Source organism: Entelurus aequoreus, linkage group LG27 (assembly GCF_033978785.1).
Source record: "Entelurus aequoreus isolate RoL-2023_Sb linkage group LG27, RoL_Eaeq_v1.1, whole genome shotgun sequence".
NCBI lineage: Eukaryota > Metazoa > Chordata > Actinopteri > Syngnathiformes > Syngnathidae > Entelurus > Entelurus aequoreus.
In genome coordinates this window covers 24,311,688-24,331,371 of record NC_084757.1, presented here as the reverse complement: position 1 = coordinate 24,331,371, position 19,684 = coordinate 24,311,688, and the positions used below count along the sequence as shown (strand labels likewise).

The 19,684-nt window shown below is 41.4% G+C and overlaps 1 protein-coding gene across 1 annotated transcript in view; it reads left to right on the top strand.

Moving 5' to 3' along the window:
* Positions 1 to 15,638, top strand: part of notch2 (notch receptor 2) — an 87,328-nt gene extending 71,690 nt beyond the window's left edge. The window contains exons 21-35 of the mRNA XM_062038942.1: positions 557 to 710; positions 804 to 988; positions 1,070 to 1,202; positions 1,277 to 1,528; positions 2,875 to 2,987; positions 3,927 to 4,450; positions 4,526 to 4,867; positions 4,948 to 5,090; positions 5,212 to 5,419; positions 7,200 to 7,284; positions 7,373 to 7,523; positions 9,062 to 9,381; positions 9,466 to 9,613; positions 9,706 to 9,803; positions 12,945 to 15,638. Of these exons, the coding sequence (XP_061894926.1) occupies positions 557 to 710; positions 804 to 988; positions 1,070 to 1,202; positions 1,277 to 1,528; positions 2,875 to 2,987; positions 3,927 to 4,450; positions 4,526 to 4,867; positions 4,948 to 5,090; positions 5,212 to 5,419; positions 7,200 to 7,284; positions 7,373 to 7,523; positions 9,062 to 9,381; positions 9,466 to 9,613; positions 9,706 to 9,803; positions 12,945 to 14,339 (4,251 nt within the window). The 3' untranslated portion in view covers positions 14,340 to 15,638. The remainder of the gene's footprint in view (positions 1 to 556; positions 711 to 803; positions 989 to 1,069; positions 1,203 to 1,276; positions 1,529 to 2,874; positions 2,988 to 3,926; positions 4,451 to 4,525; positions 4,868 to 4,947; positions 5,091 to 5,211; positions 5,420 to 7,199; positions 7,285 to 7,372; positions 7,524 to 9,061; positions 9,382 to 9,465; positions 9,614 to 9,705; positions 9,804 to 12,944) is intronic.
* The last annotated feature ends 4,046 nt before the right edge of the window (positions 15,639 to 19,684 follow it).

Below are 19,684 nucleotides of genomic sequence, written 5' to 3'. Positions count from 1 at the left end.
CAGCTAGTGATTAGCGCTTTAGTTGCCAGCTAGTGATTAGCGCTTTAGTTGCCAGCTAGCGATCGGCGCTCTAGTTGTCAGCTAGCTATTAGCGGCACCACTGCTATTATTTGAATATCATTGTTTTGCACAATAACAAGGTACCTTTACGACCAGTTTAATATTAATATATATATATTTTTAATTGATTTTATTTTTATTTTTTTCCTTTTTCTACAAGATATATAAGTAGGGGGTCCCTGCTCCATCACTCCATTAGTTTAGGGGTCCTTGGCCTGGACAATGTTAAAACCGCTGTTGTAAAGAGTACGATGAAATTGTGTGCAATTATATTCAGTGCAGTATACATTAAAAAAACTGCCTGAATTGTACGTTTAGCTGCCCTATATTTATAAATAAATATTGCAAAGTTAGGTTAATATTGCACAATGGTTACAGTTAATAGTTCATTAAACAGAAAGATACACGTGACGTGACAAGGAGAAGTTATTGTATACAGTATTCATCATCATATGTGGTTATATCAGTGACCAAATATTTATTTAAATGTTTGCAGAATTTTGTCAACTTGTGCAGTCGAGTGCGCTGTCACAACGGTGGCTCCTGCTCTCAGTCGGCGACCTCTTGGACCTGCCATTGTCAGATGGGATGGACAGGGCGTTACTGTGACGTGCCCAACATGTCTTGCCAGGACTTTGCTGCCAGAAACGGTAAGTGAGCTTGCTATTTTACACCACGTATACACGCTTTAAATCACACAGATTATTGAAATAATTGAATATGCTTTTCCCGGAATCCTGTAGGTCTGGATGTGGAGAATGTTTGTAAGAATGCAGGGCGGTGTGTGAATGTGGGGTACTCCCACCAGTGTCAGTGCCAGCCAGGATACACAGGCAGCTACTGTGAAGATATGGTTGATGAATGCCAGTCCAACCCTTGCCGCAATGGAGCGACGTGCAAGGACTATCAGAGCACGTATGAATGTGTCGTAAGTAGCTTTTCTGACCCTGCGTCCATCGTGGATCTATTTGAGTACCATGCATGCATTACACTGGCTTTGTTTCTCTAGTGTAAGCCAGGCTACCAGGGGGTGAACTGTGAGTATGATGTTGACGAATGCCACTCGAGGCCTTGTATGCATGGAGGAACGTGCATCAACCTCATCAACCACTTCACCTGTGCCTGCCCACCTGGAACACATGGTTAGCCCACAGATTGAGAACCAACACTGTTTTTTGGTTTTCATGATGGATAAAACGATCTGCTTCTTGTGTAGGGCTGCAGTGTGAAGTGAACCTGGACGACTGTGCACCCAAGCCTGGCTCCTGGGAGCCCCTTTGTAGGAATGGGGGACAGTGTGTCGACGGCATAGGACGCTATGCTTGCTCTTGTCCTCCAGGTTTTGTGGGGGAGCACTGCGAGGGAGATCTGAACGAGTGCCTGTCTGGGCCTTGCCACGCCCCGGGAAGCCTTGACTGCGTACAACTTATCAATGATTATCAGTGCCGCTGCCGCCTAGGATACACGGGTATGTGGAAGTATTATGGTACCAAAAATATTTGCAAACGTGTATCTCAATCTGTGCGCGTGTAAACCAATTTGCGTGCGTGTGTACTAATTTGTGTGTCTGTATATCGATCCGAGTGTGTCTATTCAGATCCGTGTGTTTTAGATCCGCAAACATGTGTTTTAAGTTGTCTGTCTGCCCCTAATCAGAAAGAACCCTCGAAATGCTTACACGTGACTTGTGCGACACTTCCAATAAGATTTGAAAAAGCGCATACAGACTCGTGAGCGTGTAATACAACTTGTGTGCACGCATTCAAAAATGCATGCGTGTAATACGATCTCGCGTGTGTATCTATGATATGCAAGAAGCAGCAACCCTCTATTGGCTGTCTTTTTTACACGTGACTTTTGCGACACTTCTGCCGTGTACGATTTGAGTTAGAGCATCCAGATTCGTGAGCGTGTAATGCAATCTGCGTGTGCATATCTGAGGTGTGCCTACATTTAACCAACCACGGAAGACATCACGCAATTTAAATCGATCAGAAACAACGTACAGCTGAGGTGCGTGAAAGAGAGATGGCAAGACCCGCCTTACGTTGTTTCTTAAATTGCGTAGTGTCTTCTGTAGTTGGTTAAATGTAGGCAGAGTGGATTGGTTATTTCGATCCATCAATCAGTTAATCGAACGACGGCAAGCTGTGAAAACCAAAGTTTATGATTATAAAAAAGTATGGAATAGTGAATGGGGATTAAAAGCGTGACAAATGTAAAGTGGGAAAGGGGTGTCTTGAACCTTGTCAACTCTGTGCAAGTGTTCGAGCGTGGTCCATCTGGTTAACTTTAACACAGAATAACATGGTTATTGCATGGTTGCTAGGCGCCGACTAGTGGTGAGTATGAAGTAAGGCAAGGGGGAGTTACAGACAGACAACTCTTTTTAAACATTCAAATAATCCACTCTGCATACATGTACCCAACCACGGAAGACACTACACAATTTAAACCAACCAGACACGACGTAAGGCGGGTCTTTCACACACCTCAGCTGTACGTTGTTTCTGATTGGTTTAAATTGCATATCGTCTTTCTTGGTGGGTTAAATGTTGGCAAACATCAGATACGTACACGCAGATTGTATTACATGCACGCACTTCTGAATGCGCGCGCACACGTATTATACGCTCACAAATTGGATTACACGCGCCAAAATTTTGATATGTTTGCAAATAATTTTGCTACAATAATACTTATGTAATAATACTTATTCTACAATAATACTTCCGTACGTATGTCCATTTTTTTGTGTTTGCAGGAAGTTGCTTTGATTTTCCTCCAATTTATCGAGTCCTCTTCTTTCCTTAGGTCGTCATTGTGAGTCCATGGTGGATCTGTGTCTGTCGAAGCCGTGCCATAACACTGCCGTCTGCTCCATGAACATGAGCTCAGTCCATGGCTACACCTGCACTTGTCCTCCTGTAAGTTTTCCAATGACACTTCTTCACGAAAGCCACCAAAGTTGTATTTTTGACTTGGTTTAATAACCAATAACACAAATAATTGCCTCAAGATTGCTCATTTTTGTAGACAATTTTGAACATGTCAAAATGGTTCAGAGATATTGAACTTTGCTAGCTAGCATGCTAACTCTAGCCAAAGAGCTATAACAGGATCAATACAACGTTTAAGGGGACGGTGTAGCAACTATATAGGAGCACATAACTTAATTATCTAACTTCAAGAATGATTTGTGGCATGACAACTTCTATTGCACAACACAGCAGCTACAGAACCAATGTTGTAAAACAGTAAAGAGAAAACTGCTCGGTCAGCGTTAATATCACTAATGAGATTTATTTGTAAACAACAGTACAGCAAAGTGCAACATATGAGTTTCACACTAACAATTGAGTTGCGCAACTTACATTTTTAGCACTTGAGATATATAAATGCATAATTTAGAGTTAGAAATTACAGCTGATATTGCCAATGTGCGCTAATTAAAGACCCTGGCGGTTATTCACATTTTTAGACCACGTACGGTGACTATAGGAGTTTCAGCATTTACAAGAGAACCTCTGCTGGTTGTCGCCAAGTAGCACATTCCATTTTTCTTTAGCTGCCTTAAGATATGATAGCGAATGATTACTCGTACATATCATTGAATTGACCAATCAATCCCCCTACTTACTGTCTGTCACAGTGACTTGCCTCTGTTTATACTTACTAAATGCTTGTTTTCCTCTTAACTAACCTCTTACCCTTCTTAAATTCTCACGCTTGCTCCAGAGGGTCAAACCATGGCAGAGGTACAGTAGTCAAGCTGTACATCTTTAGCAAATTTTGGAACTCTTTTTCCCCTGCAAAGCTTTATTGTCACCTTATGAATGTGTCACACCTGGATTTTCTATTTTTAGGGCTTCACTGGCTTCAACTGTGGCGAACTAGAAGGTTATAGCTGTGCCAAGCTTCAATGCCAGAATGGCGGCAACTGCGTGGAGCCACCAGTCGGCCAGCTCTACTGCCAGTGCCAGCCAGGCTTTAGCGGGCCACACTGCGAGAACAAGCAGACGTGCTCGATTCCCTGCCAAAACGGCGGAACCTGCATTAACGACCCTTCCAACCCTTGCCGCTGCCCCACGCACTTCTCCGGACAATACTGTGAGAACCAAGTGGCTGTACCACGCACACCTTCCTGCCCTTATCTACAGTGTGAGCACCAGTCGGGGGATAAAGTGTGTGACACTCAGTGTAACAACCACGAATGTCAGTGGGATGGAGGAGACTGCTCGCTGAACTGGAAGAAGCCTTGGGAGAACTGCACCGCCAGCGTTCCTTGCTGGGATTACTTTAAAAACGGACATTGCGACAAGGAGTGCGACAACCCCGGTTGCCTCTTTGACAGCTTTGAGTGCCAGGACACCACACAGAGCACCTGCAAGTATGTACCCCTTCCACTCAATTGATGCACAAACTGTGGCACCCAACCAACCACCTTTTTACTCTGGCTTCTCAGGTATGACAAGTACTGCGCAGACCACTACGGCAACCTCGTCTGCGACAGGAGCTGCAACACAGAGGCCTGTGGCTGGGATGGCCTGGACTGTGCCAGTGATACTCCGGCCAAAGTGATCGATGGCACTCTTGTCATCGTGGTTCGACTGCAACCTAAGGAGCTCATTGCGGACATGGGTGGTTTTATGAGGTCCCTGGGAGCTCTGCTACACACCAACGTGAAGGTGAAGCTTGATGAAAATAATGAGCCGATGGTGTACCCCTTCTACGGGCTGGAGGATGAACACGGGCGGCGGCTCCAAAGGAGCAGAGGCAAGCGTGAGATGGAGAGAGAGGTTATCGGGTAAGGGATAGTCCTCATTCTCCTATCTTGCATTTTTGTTCATTGTAAGTATTTATTCACTTACCCTTTATGTATACCAGTTCTGTGGTACACCTGCAAATTGACAACCGGGAATGTTCCCAAAAATCCGAAGACTGTTTCTCCAACACCAACGAAGCTGCTTCCTTCATTGCAGCGGCGCACATCAAGGCTGACCTGCCTTATCCTCTCGTGTCTGTTAACAGTATGTACAGCAGTGTTTGTACCCAGCTCTCATTGGAACTACTTATTTACTGTTGTTTTGTGTGTGAGGGGTGGAGGGCATGACAAATCATTTTACTCAGACTGTTCTCTGTAATCCACAGGTGACTTGACGGTGACGACTCCAAACAAATTGTTTCCCATGTACGTGGTTGGAGTTGCGGTTGTTATCATTCTGCTAATTCTGGTGTTGGGGATGCTCGCGGCCAAGAGGAAGCATAAACATGGTCTGCTGTGGCTGCCCGATGGCTTCATGGCCAATAAAAATGACAAGAGAAGAGAACCTGTTGGGCAAGATGACTTTGACATGACGTAAGTTGATGCATGATGTAACTGTGTGTTGTTTAGGCTACAACCCTCGCATTTCAGCAATCATTTTGTTCTAACTTTTCAAGGGACACTCCTACTGAAAGTAAACTTGGATTAGCACTGGTTCTTAACCATTTTGACCTTGGGGCCCAACTTTTCCAATACAGAGGGGCCTGGGGCCCACTCAAATATTAACACTGAATTACATGGCTGTACAAATGTACTCGCAAATGCGCCTAAAAATAGACCGTGCAACTTTTTAAAAAAAACTGTTGCACATGTGCGAATAGGGATTTCAAACCTTTCATCGTATTTTTCTCCCAAAATAAATCCATCCAAATTTGATCATTCTGGTGTACAATTTTCTCCCATCTGTATAGCATGTTCGAAATAAATTTAAAGCATAACCCTAACCAAATGGACAAGTGATTGATGCGGAAGTGTCACTGATCACTCTGTGTTTGTCCCTCCCTCTTGCGTCATGCACAGAAGGGTGCGGGCCTCACACACTCACACACTCTGGAAGAAACAAGGTCTTAGTTGAAGGAACTGGTCCATAGAAGACAATGTTTTTTTTACCACCTTAAAACTTAACACAACTAGTAACTATGAGAGTCAAAGGGAATATTGAACAACAAATCAATGATTGAAGTGACAAACTTGCCATCCAAACAATACCGCGTTTGTTGACAAGAACATGCAGCCATGGAAGCCCATTCAATTTACTGGTATTTATAAAGCAGAGGTAACACAAACCAGTGAAAGATTTCAAAGAGCTGCAGTCAGAGCTGACAAAATGCCGCTGCTAGCCTGCTAAGCTAAAAAAAAAAAAACAGGTCTAGCTAAAATGCATGTGAGACTCAGACTGAGCGTGGACTCGCTGATGTCACACGTCACTAAGCAACAGGCAACATCTTTTAAAGGCACACACACAGATGCACACACTGCTCTCATATGAAACTTACCTCAACTGCATCATACCATATATTTTGTTTTTTTAAGTAACAAATTAATTACTTACCTTGTAATTAATTACATTTATTAAAGAGTAATTACTTTTTTGGTAAAGTAACAAGTGACTATAATTTACTACTTTTTAAAAGTAATTTTCAGAACCCAGCCTGTCCCACAGCATAATGAATATAAATGTGTGTGTGTGTGTGTGTGTGTGTGTGTGTGTGTGTGTGTGTGTGTGTGTGTGTGTGTGTGTGTGTGTGAGTGTGAGTGTGTATCTAATGTCTGGAGGGGCCATATTTAACTCCATCCACTTCGTCACCAAGGCACTTGTCATTGTGTTTGTGCTCCTTATCATGTTGGAAAGCTTTCATGCAGCTTAGTTTGCTTCAGAATGTCACAGTACATGTTGGAAGTTCATGTTTCTCTTCAATTAACCGCAGGTCCCTAATGCCAACAGTTGTCATGCAGCCCCGCACCAAGATGCTACCACACCATGCTTGACTGTAGGCAAGACACAATTATCTTGCTGCTCACTTGTGTTGCCAGCTATTTAGACAATAATGGCTGTTTTGAAACCTTTCAGTGGATGTTTACCCCTAAATGAGATGTACAGTGACTATTCTTAAGTATATCCAAGTTTACTTTCTTGAGCTCGTCCCTGGAGAAGATCTACTGTACTGTAATAATTGCTGGTGTGTTTGTTGAAATTTGCCTTTTCTCAGGTACTCTTTATCCAAATTGGGTTACCTTGGAGAAAAAAAATCTGACCCATTGGGTATAAATAAAAACTTACTATGAACTTCATATGCGTTTTTCTTCACACCAGAAACTTCAAGGGCCAAGATGGAGCCATTGACGGATGTCAGGGTCCGAGGTGGATGGACGATGAGGTTCCAGCAAAGATTCCAAGGGTAAGAGAGTTAAGAAAAACATGAAGTGAAAAGTCAGAGTAGTTGGGATTGGTGAGGATAAATATGTTTTCTTGTTGTCTTTTCGTAGAATGAAGACAAGCCCTTGCTATCTAATTCTTCGGAAGGGGTTGATCAAAGGGAGTGGACCCTGCAACATCGCAAGGCGGCTGACGTCATTCTAACTCCACCACAGGCAGACGTGGATGCAGGCTGTCTGGATGTCAACGTCAAAGGACCTGGTAAGGAATGCTTCAAGTCTTACAGCCAGCAATTGCTGGGTTGCAATCCCGTGACCGAGAGGCACTTCCAGGTTTCAGGCGATGGTCTAGAGTCCCGTTAGGCTAATGTTTATTTACCTGCATCTGTACAAATTTTAGAGGCAAATATATAAGCGATCATAAAAAAATTTGAAAGAGATGGAATGGATTTATACACTCTTAAGGAAAACAATTTTTTAAAGCTTTAAACCATTCTTCATCACCAATATGTTACTGCTCGCTACAACCTCACTTCCTTGGACACACACAAATTTAGAGAAGAAAAGATTGGAGACACATCATGTCTTTACATTGTAGGGGTCCACAAATTAAGCAATAATCAGTGAAAGACAAAGATGGGTTTATTCGTGCATCGCTAAGTAACATACTCGATTGACATTATAATGTATATACCTGTAGTGCCGTGCTGCTGTGATCGTGACACTAATGAGAAAAAGGAGAAGTTTGTTGGCAGTTGATTTCCTGCTACAACTATTAGTCTCATATACAATTTATGTCTACAGTTGTTTTTATGATGTGAAATTCATATTTTGTCTCATTTAGCTATAAATTTCCCTGCTGTTCAGCAATGTTTGCTGGTGATATCAAGGTTCAGTATATGCTGTTGAGCCTACGAGAGATTTATTCATCTAGTTAATACTATTAAGGATATTTTCTTGATGCTAACAAATTAGACATTAGACATTAGACAAACTTTAATGATCCACAAGGGAAATTGTTCCACACAGTAGCTCAGTTACAATGATGGAAAGTGTAAGGATGGAAAGGACAATGCAGGTATAAATAGACTAAATATAGCAATATAAAATATAACATATATACATAATATTTACATAATATATGTATATAATATCACCATATAAATATCACCAAAGATGTTATAATGTGGTCATCTTTGTCGAATATAGAACGGCTTTCCTGCACAACAACTGAGCTTTATGTTTCTGTTCTGTTGGACCAACAATATTTATTACTCTGACTTTAACTTGACGTCAGTTTATTTGCACAGCCAGGTCTTCGCAGTTATATTCAGGCACAGCAACCACAAAAGAACACAAACTAATGCGATCTTGTGTCCATTTTTACGTTTTGTTCTGCTCTCAACACTATATCATGGTACAAAATAAACTTGATCGCATCACGGAAAGTTTCTTCAACAAATCAAATGTTCAAACAAACATTTTACAAAGTGATTGCTGCAGACACAAGCATGGTCCGATTGTATTCCACAAGATGATGAAAATCATATTTTTAAGAATTTCCTTCGACGCACTTTCGTTTTTTCCATGACTTTATTACCTGTATGAGCCACTTCTTTCGGGACTCTTTCTTATCTCTCTATTTGAACGGTTGGAACACCCAAAAACAGAACAGCAATACGGCATTTTCTGCTCAAACGTGTGAATTAGGCCGCGAAGAAGAAAAACAGATATGACGTTATATGCAACCCAGCAATAGTCAGCAATACCTTTTCGCTGCTAACGTTGCTCCTCTCTCAGATGGTTTCACGCCGCTGATGCTGGCTTCTCTGCGCAACGGCGGAGGCCCCGACTGCACGATGCATTTAGACAAGGAGGATGACAGTGGAGAGGACGAACAAGGGCCGAGTGTCATCTCCGACCTGATCTCTCAGGGCGCTTCACTCATGGCCCAGACTGATCGCACGGGAGAAACGGCGCTCCACCTGGCCGCACGCTATGCCAGGGCCGACGCTGCCAAGAGGCTGCTGGATGCTGGTGCTGATCCCAACGCCCATGACAACATGGGCAGAACCCCCCTGCACGCTGCCGTGGCGGCGGATGCACAGGGAGTTTTTCAGGTGGCACGACTTTTCTTTTTATTTAAAGTCTAACTGTACACTGAATGTTTAATCATCTCAATAACTTCTCTCTTTTTGTCGTAGATTCTAATTCGCAATCGTGCAACGGATCTAGACGCCCGAATGAATGATGGCACCACTCCACTAGTGCTGGCAGCCAGGTTGGCTGTGGAGGGTATGGTGGAAGAGTTGATCCACTGCCATGCTGACATTAATGCTGTTGATGACCACGGTCAGTAACACACAAGTCAAGCCTTTTTATTTGGTTTTTTCCCTCGTTTGCTTATCAGGCATTGAACTGTTCTCAACATCCTGTTATGTCAGGCAAGTCCGCTCTTCACTGGGCCGCCGCAGTTAACAACGTGGAAGCTACACTTGTGCTCTTGAAGAATGGAGCCAACCGTGACATGCAAGACAATAAGGTTTGTTCAAATACAATTTGGTGTTGTCTTCATCTGCGCCCATAAACTATTCACTTCCACTGTTTAGTGCATGTCAAAACAAAAGACAATTTGATTCTTTGAGAAACCTAAAGAAAGTGACCCAATTATAATACTATTTTTTACACAACAAAAAACTCTGAAAAAGACATGTCATCTTAATGAATTATACATGCAAACCAGCATGTGATACCAAATGACTTCTTTCCAAGCGAGTTGGAGCTTTTCTTCCTGTCACTCAAATGCACATCAGTAGCAAGACACCGCCTGGTAAAAGTATCAGAGGAAGAGTTATGATGCTAAGTTTAAGATAATGGTGATCAATGAAGCAGAGTCATCAAACAACTGTACAGCAGTGATAAAGATATTTTTTATGATATTTTATTTTGAAAAGGCACTGAAACCAGGATTTGGCAAATACAGAGGTCAAAAAATGGTGGTCCAAGAGGAGTTTCTAAAGGCTGAAATCATGGGTATCCCAGCACCATATAAATATTACCTTGAGCTACACAATGAACAATCCATTTTTACAAATTAGTATGCTAAAGTTACGCATATTAAACCATTTTAACATCATTAAACTATAAGTTTAAAAACTTCACTTCAACTCCGATGAGGATTTCAACTCATGACCTTCTGCTTTGTAGTTCATGTCATGATATTTGTCTCAATATTCAAATTAGTGACAGAGCATGACGTGTCAAGGAATACTTTTGTGGTAACATTTCATATGAAGCGCCCTGTCTTTCAATAATTTACATTTGACACGTGCTTCTTTACATCAATTTCATTCAGGGGAAACCAACATTAGTGACGTCAGTATAATTTAATGTTGTAGTTATGTTGACAGCACATTTCGGGTCGGATGATGTTTAAAGTAGAAGTGCAATTCATTGTGTTAAGTTGTTGTTTGGAGTTGTTGCGGGTTCAGCTGTGCATGACCAAAGATCGTATATTGCGAGAAAATGATCTACCACATTGTGATGTACAGCACACACGATGTATATTTGCTGTCAGTCATATCTTCTTCTTGTCACTTAAACAAATAGAGGGCATGACCTCGGTGTCCTCAATGGTAGTTACGGCCATGACTGTAACAAATGTGTAGACTGAACGTGAATTATGAAGTACTGCTTAAATATAAAGCAGGAATTTGTCACATTTATTTTGAACTCCTGTTTCTGTGTCAGCATGTATTGCAGCCTGTATGTGACATCATGCTTGTCCTTCTTTACTTGTTGAGCACATCTGCTGGTTGTTGCAGCCAAGCAGTGCACTCCATTTTCCCTTAATTTCTTCGATTATTCACCAATCAATAAATTCCATGCAATTGGCTGAATATTTTTTTGGGGGGTTGTCTTTGACTTAAAGATTTTCATATTCGAAACTGATTTGTTAGATTTTGCCCTTTGTCGACAATCTGTGGCGTTGTTTATAAAAATAAGGAAATTAATAGACTGGGATATGTAGTGGTGCACCGACTGGTTACTAAGTGTCAGTACCATGACATGGATGTGTTCCAGCACAAATACATAAATATTCCCAAATAATTAAAAGGTACTTATGAATGGAATACAGTCTTTCATTAAAGTGAACAAAACAAAGATCTTAGTTAGGACTAGGGTTGTACGGTATACCGGTATTAGTATAGTACCGCGATGCTAATGAATCATATTCTGTACTTTACCGCCTCTGAAAAGTCCTGGTCCGCCAGCCAATGTATGATCCTGTAACGACTTGGTATCGGATTGATACCCAAATTTGTGGTATCACCCAAAACTAATGGAAAGTATCAAACAACAGAAGAATAAGTGATTGTTACATTTTAACTGAAGTGTAGATAGTACATGTTAAAAGAGAACGTAAGCAGATATTAACAGTAAATGAACAAGTAGATTAATAATTAATTTTCTACCACTTATCCTTAATAATTTTGACAAAATAATAGAATGGAAAATGACACAATATGTTACTGCATATGTCAGCAGACTAATTAGGAGCCTTTGTTTGCTTACTTACTAATAAAAGACAAGTTGTCTTGTATGTTCACTATTTTATTTAAGGACAAACTTGCAAAAAGAAACATATGTTTAATGTACCGTAAGATTTTTTTGTTAAAATAAAGCCAATAATAAAACATTTTGTGGTCCCCTTTATTTAGAAAAGTACCTAAAAGTATCAAAATAATTTTGGTACTAGTACCAAAATATTGGTATCGGGACAACACTACTTGGGATTAAAAAACAGTTTGTGAGGTTCTCAACCCTGGCATAGTATCAAGGGGACATCAAACTTGACTAAATATAAAAAGTAAAAGATTTTCTGGACCCAAGGAATCGTTTTATAAAGTTTCAAGAAGACATGATGAATGCCGTTAATTTATTCTCCCAACACTGTAGGCCTGGCCGATCAAAGGGGGGAGCTTTAAGGGGGTGGCTTTAATGTCCGACGATTGAATTGATTGGATTGAATCTTCGCCTATTGAAGACAGTCCTATATACACTACCGTTCAAAAGTTTGGGGTCACCCAAACAATTTTGTGGAATAGCCTTCATTTCTAAGAACAAGAATAGACTGTCGAGTTTCAGATGAAAGTTCTCTTTTTCTGGCCATTTTGAGCGTTTAATTGACCCCACAAATGTGATGCTCCAGAAACTCAATCTGCTCAAAGGAAGGTCAGTTTTGTAGCTTCTGTAACGAGCTAAACTGTTTTCAGATGTGTGAACATGATTGCACAAGGGTTTTCTAATCATCAATTAGCCTTCTGAGCCAATGAGCAAACACATTGTACCATTAGAACACTGGAGTGATAGTTGCTGGAAATGGGCCTCTATACACCTATGTAGATATTGCACCAAAAACCAGACATTTGCAGCTAGAATAGTCATTTACCACATTAGCAATGTATAGAGTGTATTTCTTTAAAGTTAAGACTAGTTTAAAGTTATCTTCATTGAAAAGTACAGTGCTTTTCCTTCAAAAATAAGGACATTTCAATGTGACCCCAAACTTTTGAACGGTAGTGTATTTTAGCTATGTAATTTTCTATATTTGCTAAACGTGCTGTTTCATTAGACAAATACTCTATGAAGCTAACACATTGACATGCACATGTTCATTTAGGAGGAGACCCCACTGTTTCTGGCTGCTAGAGAGGGCAGCTTTGAAGCAGCTCAGGTGCTCCTTGACCACTACTCCAACCGCGACATCACCGATCACCTGGATCGGCTGCCCAGAGACACCGCTCAAGAAAGAATGCATCACGACATCGTCCGCCTACTGGACCAGTACAATTTGGTTCACAGCCCCCACAACGGGCCCAATCACATGGGAGGAAACTCCTCTGTGATGTGCGGAGCCAACGGAGGCTTCATCGGCATGCGTCCTGGGCCGCAGGGGAAAAAGAGCCGCAGGGGCGCCGCAAAGATGGGAGGTGTCGGTGGGGGAACCAAGGAGCCAAAAGACATGAAGGCGAAGCGAAGAAAGAAGCCTGCCGGAGGGGAGGGGCCAGCTGCAGGTGCCGGAGCAGGAAATAGCGGGGTGAAGGCGGCACTTCCAGAAAGCTCCGTCACCATGTCACCTGTTGACTCCCTGGAATCCCCGCACTCGTACACGGGCGACGTATCTTCCGCCACAACCACCACCAACGCCAACTCGCCTCCCCTCCTGAGCAGCCCCAGCACCCGGCCCATGTTGCCCCCTGTCAGCCACATGCTGGGCCAGCAGCAGCAAGCCTGGGTGGGCATGACCAAGCACAGCTACGGCGGCCACATGTTCGGCCTCGTGCAGCACCAGATGGGGGGTCCCCACCGCGGCATGGCTCAGCACCATGGCCCGGGGCCCATGCTGACCCCCATGAACGTCACCATGAGCAGGGAGCAGCTGCCCCCTATTGTCACCTTCCAGATGATGGCGCCCGGGGGGGGCCCGGCCATGCTGAAGAAGTCGCAGCAGGGCCGCGTGCAAGTTACCCAGGCGCAGCCGCAGAACCCCAACGCGGGTCACTCCCAGCAGGGGCCGGGCCACCTCCACTGCAGCCAGGGTATGCTGTACCAGATGCCCGAGCAGATGAGCATGGCGCACGGCCTCGCCCACTCTATGCAGCACCCCCACACTGTCACCCACGGGGCACTGGAGGGCCAGCCTCGACCGCTGCAATCATATCCGCCCATGCAGAGCCCGGTGGATAAGTACCCCACCCCTCCCTCCCAGCACAGCTTCACCCCAGCCGGCTCCGAGGGCACCACCCCTGGCCACTCTGCGCACCCGCCCAGCGAGCACCCCTATCTCACCCCCTCTCCAGAATCTCCCGACCCTTGGTCGTCGTCCTCGCCGCACTCCAACTCGGACTGGTCTGACGTCACCACTAGCCCCACCCCCCTGGGTGCCGCCCACCACGCACTGCCCTCGGCCCACCACACACACATTCCAGAGCAGGTGCAGCTGCAGGCGCAGCAGCAGCAGGTGCAGCAGCCCTCCCAGCAGCCTGCGCTGGGAAGTAGGCAAGTGTTTGCGTAAGCTGGAAACAGCAAGACAGTGACTTTGGAGTGCTGTGTGCTTTTGACACATAGACACGCCCTTTTTTTTTGTTCCCGCTCGTATGTTAGCCTTCTCTCTTTGCACTTAAAGAAACTTGTGTATAGTTCTTAAAATCTCACTGAGCTAGAAATCAAATGTCTATACCAAAAAAAAAACATGGATGCAAGCTAAAATTTCATCTCCTTTTGAAATCTTAAGTTACATTTGACTCTTACAAATAAACTTTATTGAGGACCTGACAAGGACATAATGCACAGAGATGGGCATGTATGCCTTGATATTATTAGTTCCTATATGTGCTTTCATATGTACTATTTTGAAACCACTCTGTCGACCGCTTTAAAGTTCCTTTTGAAAAATGTTATCGTCTTCCATTTATACAAAGAAAAGTTATAGATTAGCTAGAAAGGAAATGTTACATGTGCTTCTTTTATGTTTGTGTTAACCAGTGTCTTTGTGATAGGTATTTACTCACCAGAATGGTCAAAATTTACAGAGAAAAGCTTAATTACTTGCATGATGATGCTCGGATGTTGATATTTTATTTTCTGTTACAAAAATAATAATAGTCGCAAAGCTTGATGAGGCTTTATGTAAAAAAATAATGATATTAATTTACAGGTTTAGCGTGTTAATACACAGACGCACAGCACATTCTGCTCGTAAAGTCTTGAGATTTTACCTGGAAAAAACTTTTGAAAGAGTCAGTTTCTGTTTTTTATACAAATAGTGTGCGCACTTCTTGAATGATTTTGAATGTTACAAAAGGTGCATGTTTTTTTACTGACTTTTTTATGTGTTTTTTCTTCTTCCAAATTTGTATAATCTTTGTATTTTTTTTTTTGCTTAACTACAATCATTGTATCTGCATCTTTTTTAAAAGTTGTATTGATACATAATAAGCCAAGTCTGGAGGCTAGAATCAAAGTATTTTGTGACTTTGTTTGACTTTAACACAAACCAACCTAATTTTAATTTCTCTCCGCCCCCCAAAAATGTGCCTTAGCCAGTAAACCGTGACCTCGCTTCTAGCACACATGCTGTCTTTAAAAACACAATCTCCTTTGCCATTTGACAAAATACATTGACTTTCTTATTTCTACACATAAAGCTGGCAAAACTGTGTTTATAAGCTCTGTATGTAAATGTTTCTATTGTCACGTACATACCATATGAAGTAGTTGTGGCCATTGTTTTTGTAAGTTAGAACTAAAACTGTTGGAAAAGAAAATGATCAACCAAGTTTGTCTTCTGAAATAAAGCTCAGATCATCATAGATTTTTGTGTTCGTTTGTTTTTGTGTATTTTACTCATGTACTGATTTATTTAATTTCAGAAATTATTTTTCATTTATTTGAGAAATTTCCTTTTAAAAAATGGAAAAAGATAGAAGTAATAAATAAAAGCTTGAGTCTGCTATTTTTTTCTGTCTTCTAGATTTAGAAATATTAGGCTATTGCCCTGGCAAAAAGGATTAAATCACCAGATTTGGAGGTTCAGTATTTTAATTTTGTCGAACGAAAAGCAGATAACTGTCAGGTTCAAACACTGATGACATTTATTAAACAGACAAGAAGCAAGGAATCATGCAGAGACAGAGTTAAATTTGCCTCAATGAGGAGAGACGTTTGGGCTGAACTCTAGTTACAGATCCAAACTACGCTCTAAAGTCCAGCCCACGTGCTTCCTCTATTTATTTGGGTGGTTCATGGTTACATCACTGAAGCTGTCGCTGAGGGAAGGGGGTAATCTCAACAGCTCCAGTTAGACACAATCTATGACTATTAATGAAATGCAAATGTGTTGACACTCGTGATATCGCCCTGTCTCTGCTCTGTCTGCGTCACGGCACTCGATGTTCCCTTGGCAGTCAGCAGGCCGGTTCAGGGTCTGAAAACACTGATACGAGACGACTTGCTTTGCACAGATAGAAAAAGTACAACTTCAGCACAATTGATAATAACTATAGCAACGGCCCTTAAGCATAAGAGTTGTGTGATAATATGTACATAATTATTCTAACACTTAACACAAGACTTGACACAAAGCTAAAGTCATTTGAAACACTTAAAGAAATCAAGAAAATAAATGGTGGTAATCAGTAACAGTTTTATTTTAGATCAAGCAGAGTGTAAAAATATGGAACCACTGAATTCTGAGGGAAAAAAATTGGAACCACAAAAAAACCCTACAACACACTACCAGCACTTTGTTGCACCACCTCTGGCTTTTATAACAGCTTGTAGTCTCTCAGCATGGACTTATCGAGTGACCAGCAGTACTCTTCATCCATATTGCTCCAACTTTCTCTGATGCCAGATCAGCTTTGCAGGTTTAAATCTTGTCATGAATCATTTTCTTCAATTTCCACCGTTAAAATAAGGACTGTTCGCTGACCATTACATTGACCTTATGTATCATCAAGGAACGATTTTACCGTTTTTGTTTTACAGCAAGATACGTTATCATGTTGAAAAATGATGTCATTATCCCCAAACATCATTTCGATGGATGGAATAAAAAAAAGTGTCCAAAATGTCAATGTACCGTTTATGGACGATGTAATGAGGGCCATGTCTCCAGTGACATTATTACCTGACATGCAGCCCAATATCCTCAATGGCTTTGGAAATGTACATGCTTTCTTCAGGCAGTCGTCTTCATAAATCTCATTGGATCAGCACAAAACAAATGTTTTAGCATCATCACCTTTCCCAATGCAGAGTCGCGATTCATCACGAAATATGACTTTCATCCAGTCATACATACACAAAAAGTCATACGTACACATATGCGATTGCTTTTCTGTCGCCCATTGGAACCTGGTTTTTTTCCGTTTTGCTTTTGTTTAGTGTTAGAATAATTATGTATATATTATCACACAACTCTTATGCTTAAGGGCCGTTGCTATAGTTATTATCAATTGTGCTGAAGTTGTATTTTTCTATCTGTGCAAAGCTGGCAATCCAAAAGATTGCAAGTCGTCTCGTATCAGTGTTGTGTCCAGACTCGGCCTGCTGACTGCCAAGGCCGAACATCGAGTACCGTGACACAGACAGAGCAGAGACAAGGCGATATCACGAGTGTCAGCACATTTGCATTTCTTGAATAGTCATATATTGTGTCTAACTGGGGTTGCTGAAATTACCCCACCTCCTTCAGCAGCAGCTTCAGTGATGTAACCAGGGACCTCCCAAATAAATAGAGGAAGCACGTGGGCTGGACTTTAGAGCGTAGTTTGGATCTGTAACTAGAGTACAGCCTAAAAAACGTCTCTCCTCAATTGAGCAAAATGTAACTCTGTCTCTGCATGATTCCTTGCTTCTTGTCTGTTTAATAAATGTCATCAGTGTTTGAACCTGACATTTAGCTTTTCGGTATTTACCGGGTATGAATGCCATTTTCTACAGTTTTGTCACATATAGTGACTCCAGTTTCTGTCCATTTTTGTTCATTTGTTTTGCTGTGCATTTTCTGTTTTCAAGACACATTGCTTTAAGTTTTCTGTCTTAATGCTTTGATGTTTTCCTAGGTCTACCAGCATGCTTGCCTTTTGTTTGTATTAGATCCAGATTTTAGACACAGCTGACTGAACAATCAACATCTTTGCAACATTATGTGATGATTTCCCTTCTTAAAGAACTTTGATAATCCTGTCCTCTCTCCTTTGTCTCGGTTGACATCTCTCGTGTTAGAGACGTGATTCATGCCAAGCCACCTGGTGCAACAGCTTTCCAGGGTGTGAACACTCCTTTTTAATAACCGACTAATGAACAGATTTAATCAGGATCTTTAATCAGGTAATCACTCTGGAAATTAACATTTAAAGGGACATTTCATCATTTTCTCTCTTCTTGATCTAAAAAATGAAACTTTTACTGACTACCACTATTTATTTTCTTGATTTATTTTAGTGTTTCTTAAAGCCAGGAAGTTGCCGTTTGAAATGACTATAGTTTTGTGTCAATTTTTCTACAAAATTAAACAACTGAATAAACATCTGGTGATTCCATTTTTTTAAATAAATTATATAAAATCATAATGATGTATTGTTATGATTCATAGTACCAACTGGTGATAAATATATATAAATAAACTCATCTCTGTACATTTGATAGTTGTCATATTTAAGTGAATAATGACTGTTCATTGATTTATTAAAATTCATAATCGGGCCATTTTAAATTGAATTTGTTGGCACTTTTTGTCAAATAAAACATTGATATTTCTTTTTCAGGGGGTTACCAAGATATGTTGTAGATATGTTATTTCCCATCTTTTAAAGTCAAAAACCTAAATAAGGTTTTTATGTGTATTTTGACAAGCTGGTCTCAACCAAATCAATGCAACGGTTTGCTATATAACACATTAGTGTTTTGGGTGGGATGGCGGGGCCCTTCAGGTGTTTATGGGGCCCAGAATTTGGTGCTTCGCCCCTGCCTGGAACCATAATAAAAATGGTGTCACAAAGCACAGATTGAAAAGAGAGATTTTGCAAAATGTTGCTATTTGCATTGACAGGAAGAGAAACTGGTTCATGGTGGACAATGGACATGCTATGAAATCTAAATCAAAAATGTTTTCAATACAATTCTAATTTGTGAGTTGTTATTTTTGCTCCTAAGATGCACTGTGGTTAGAGTATCCACCCTGAGATCGGTAGGTTGTGAGTTCAAACCCCGGCTGAGTCATACTAAAGACTATAAAAATTGGACCTGCCCTGCTTGGCACTCAGCATCAAGGGTTGGAATTGGGGGTTAAATCATCAAAAATGATTCCCGGGCGCGGCCGCCGCTGCTGCTCACTGCTCCCCTCACCTCCCAGGGGGTGATCAAGGGTGATGAGTCAAATGCAGAGAATAATTTCGCCACACCTCCTGTGTGTGTGACAATCATTGGTGCTTTAACTTTAACTTTAACAAAGATGCTTCTTCCCTCGGTTCAAAAATAAAGGTTATTTTTACTTCAGTTTCAGTTTATTTTGAACATGTATGCGATACAATGTAATGCATCACATATTTCCAGTTGTTTCATTACAGCACGTCCGAAAAGGAGTAGGAAGAAGCAGAGCTTATTTAATCCTACCCCTTTTCATACCGTAGCAATTGTATCCAATGTCCTTGTTCTCTGTAACAGAACAGTGAATAAATAAATAATATACCATAGTAAACATACACATATTAAATACATAAATAATCTTTGTCTCAATAAAAAAAAGGGTTGTAAGATGTTCATCATAATTCTTGTTCTGTATACTTTGAGAACACTTGTATAGTTCGAACAGTCTCTTAAACTGAATCATATTGGTGCTTTGTTTGATTTCTT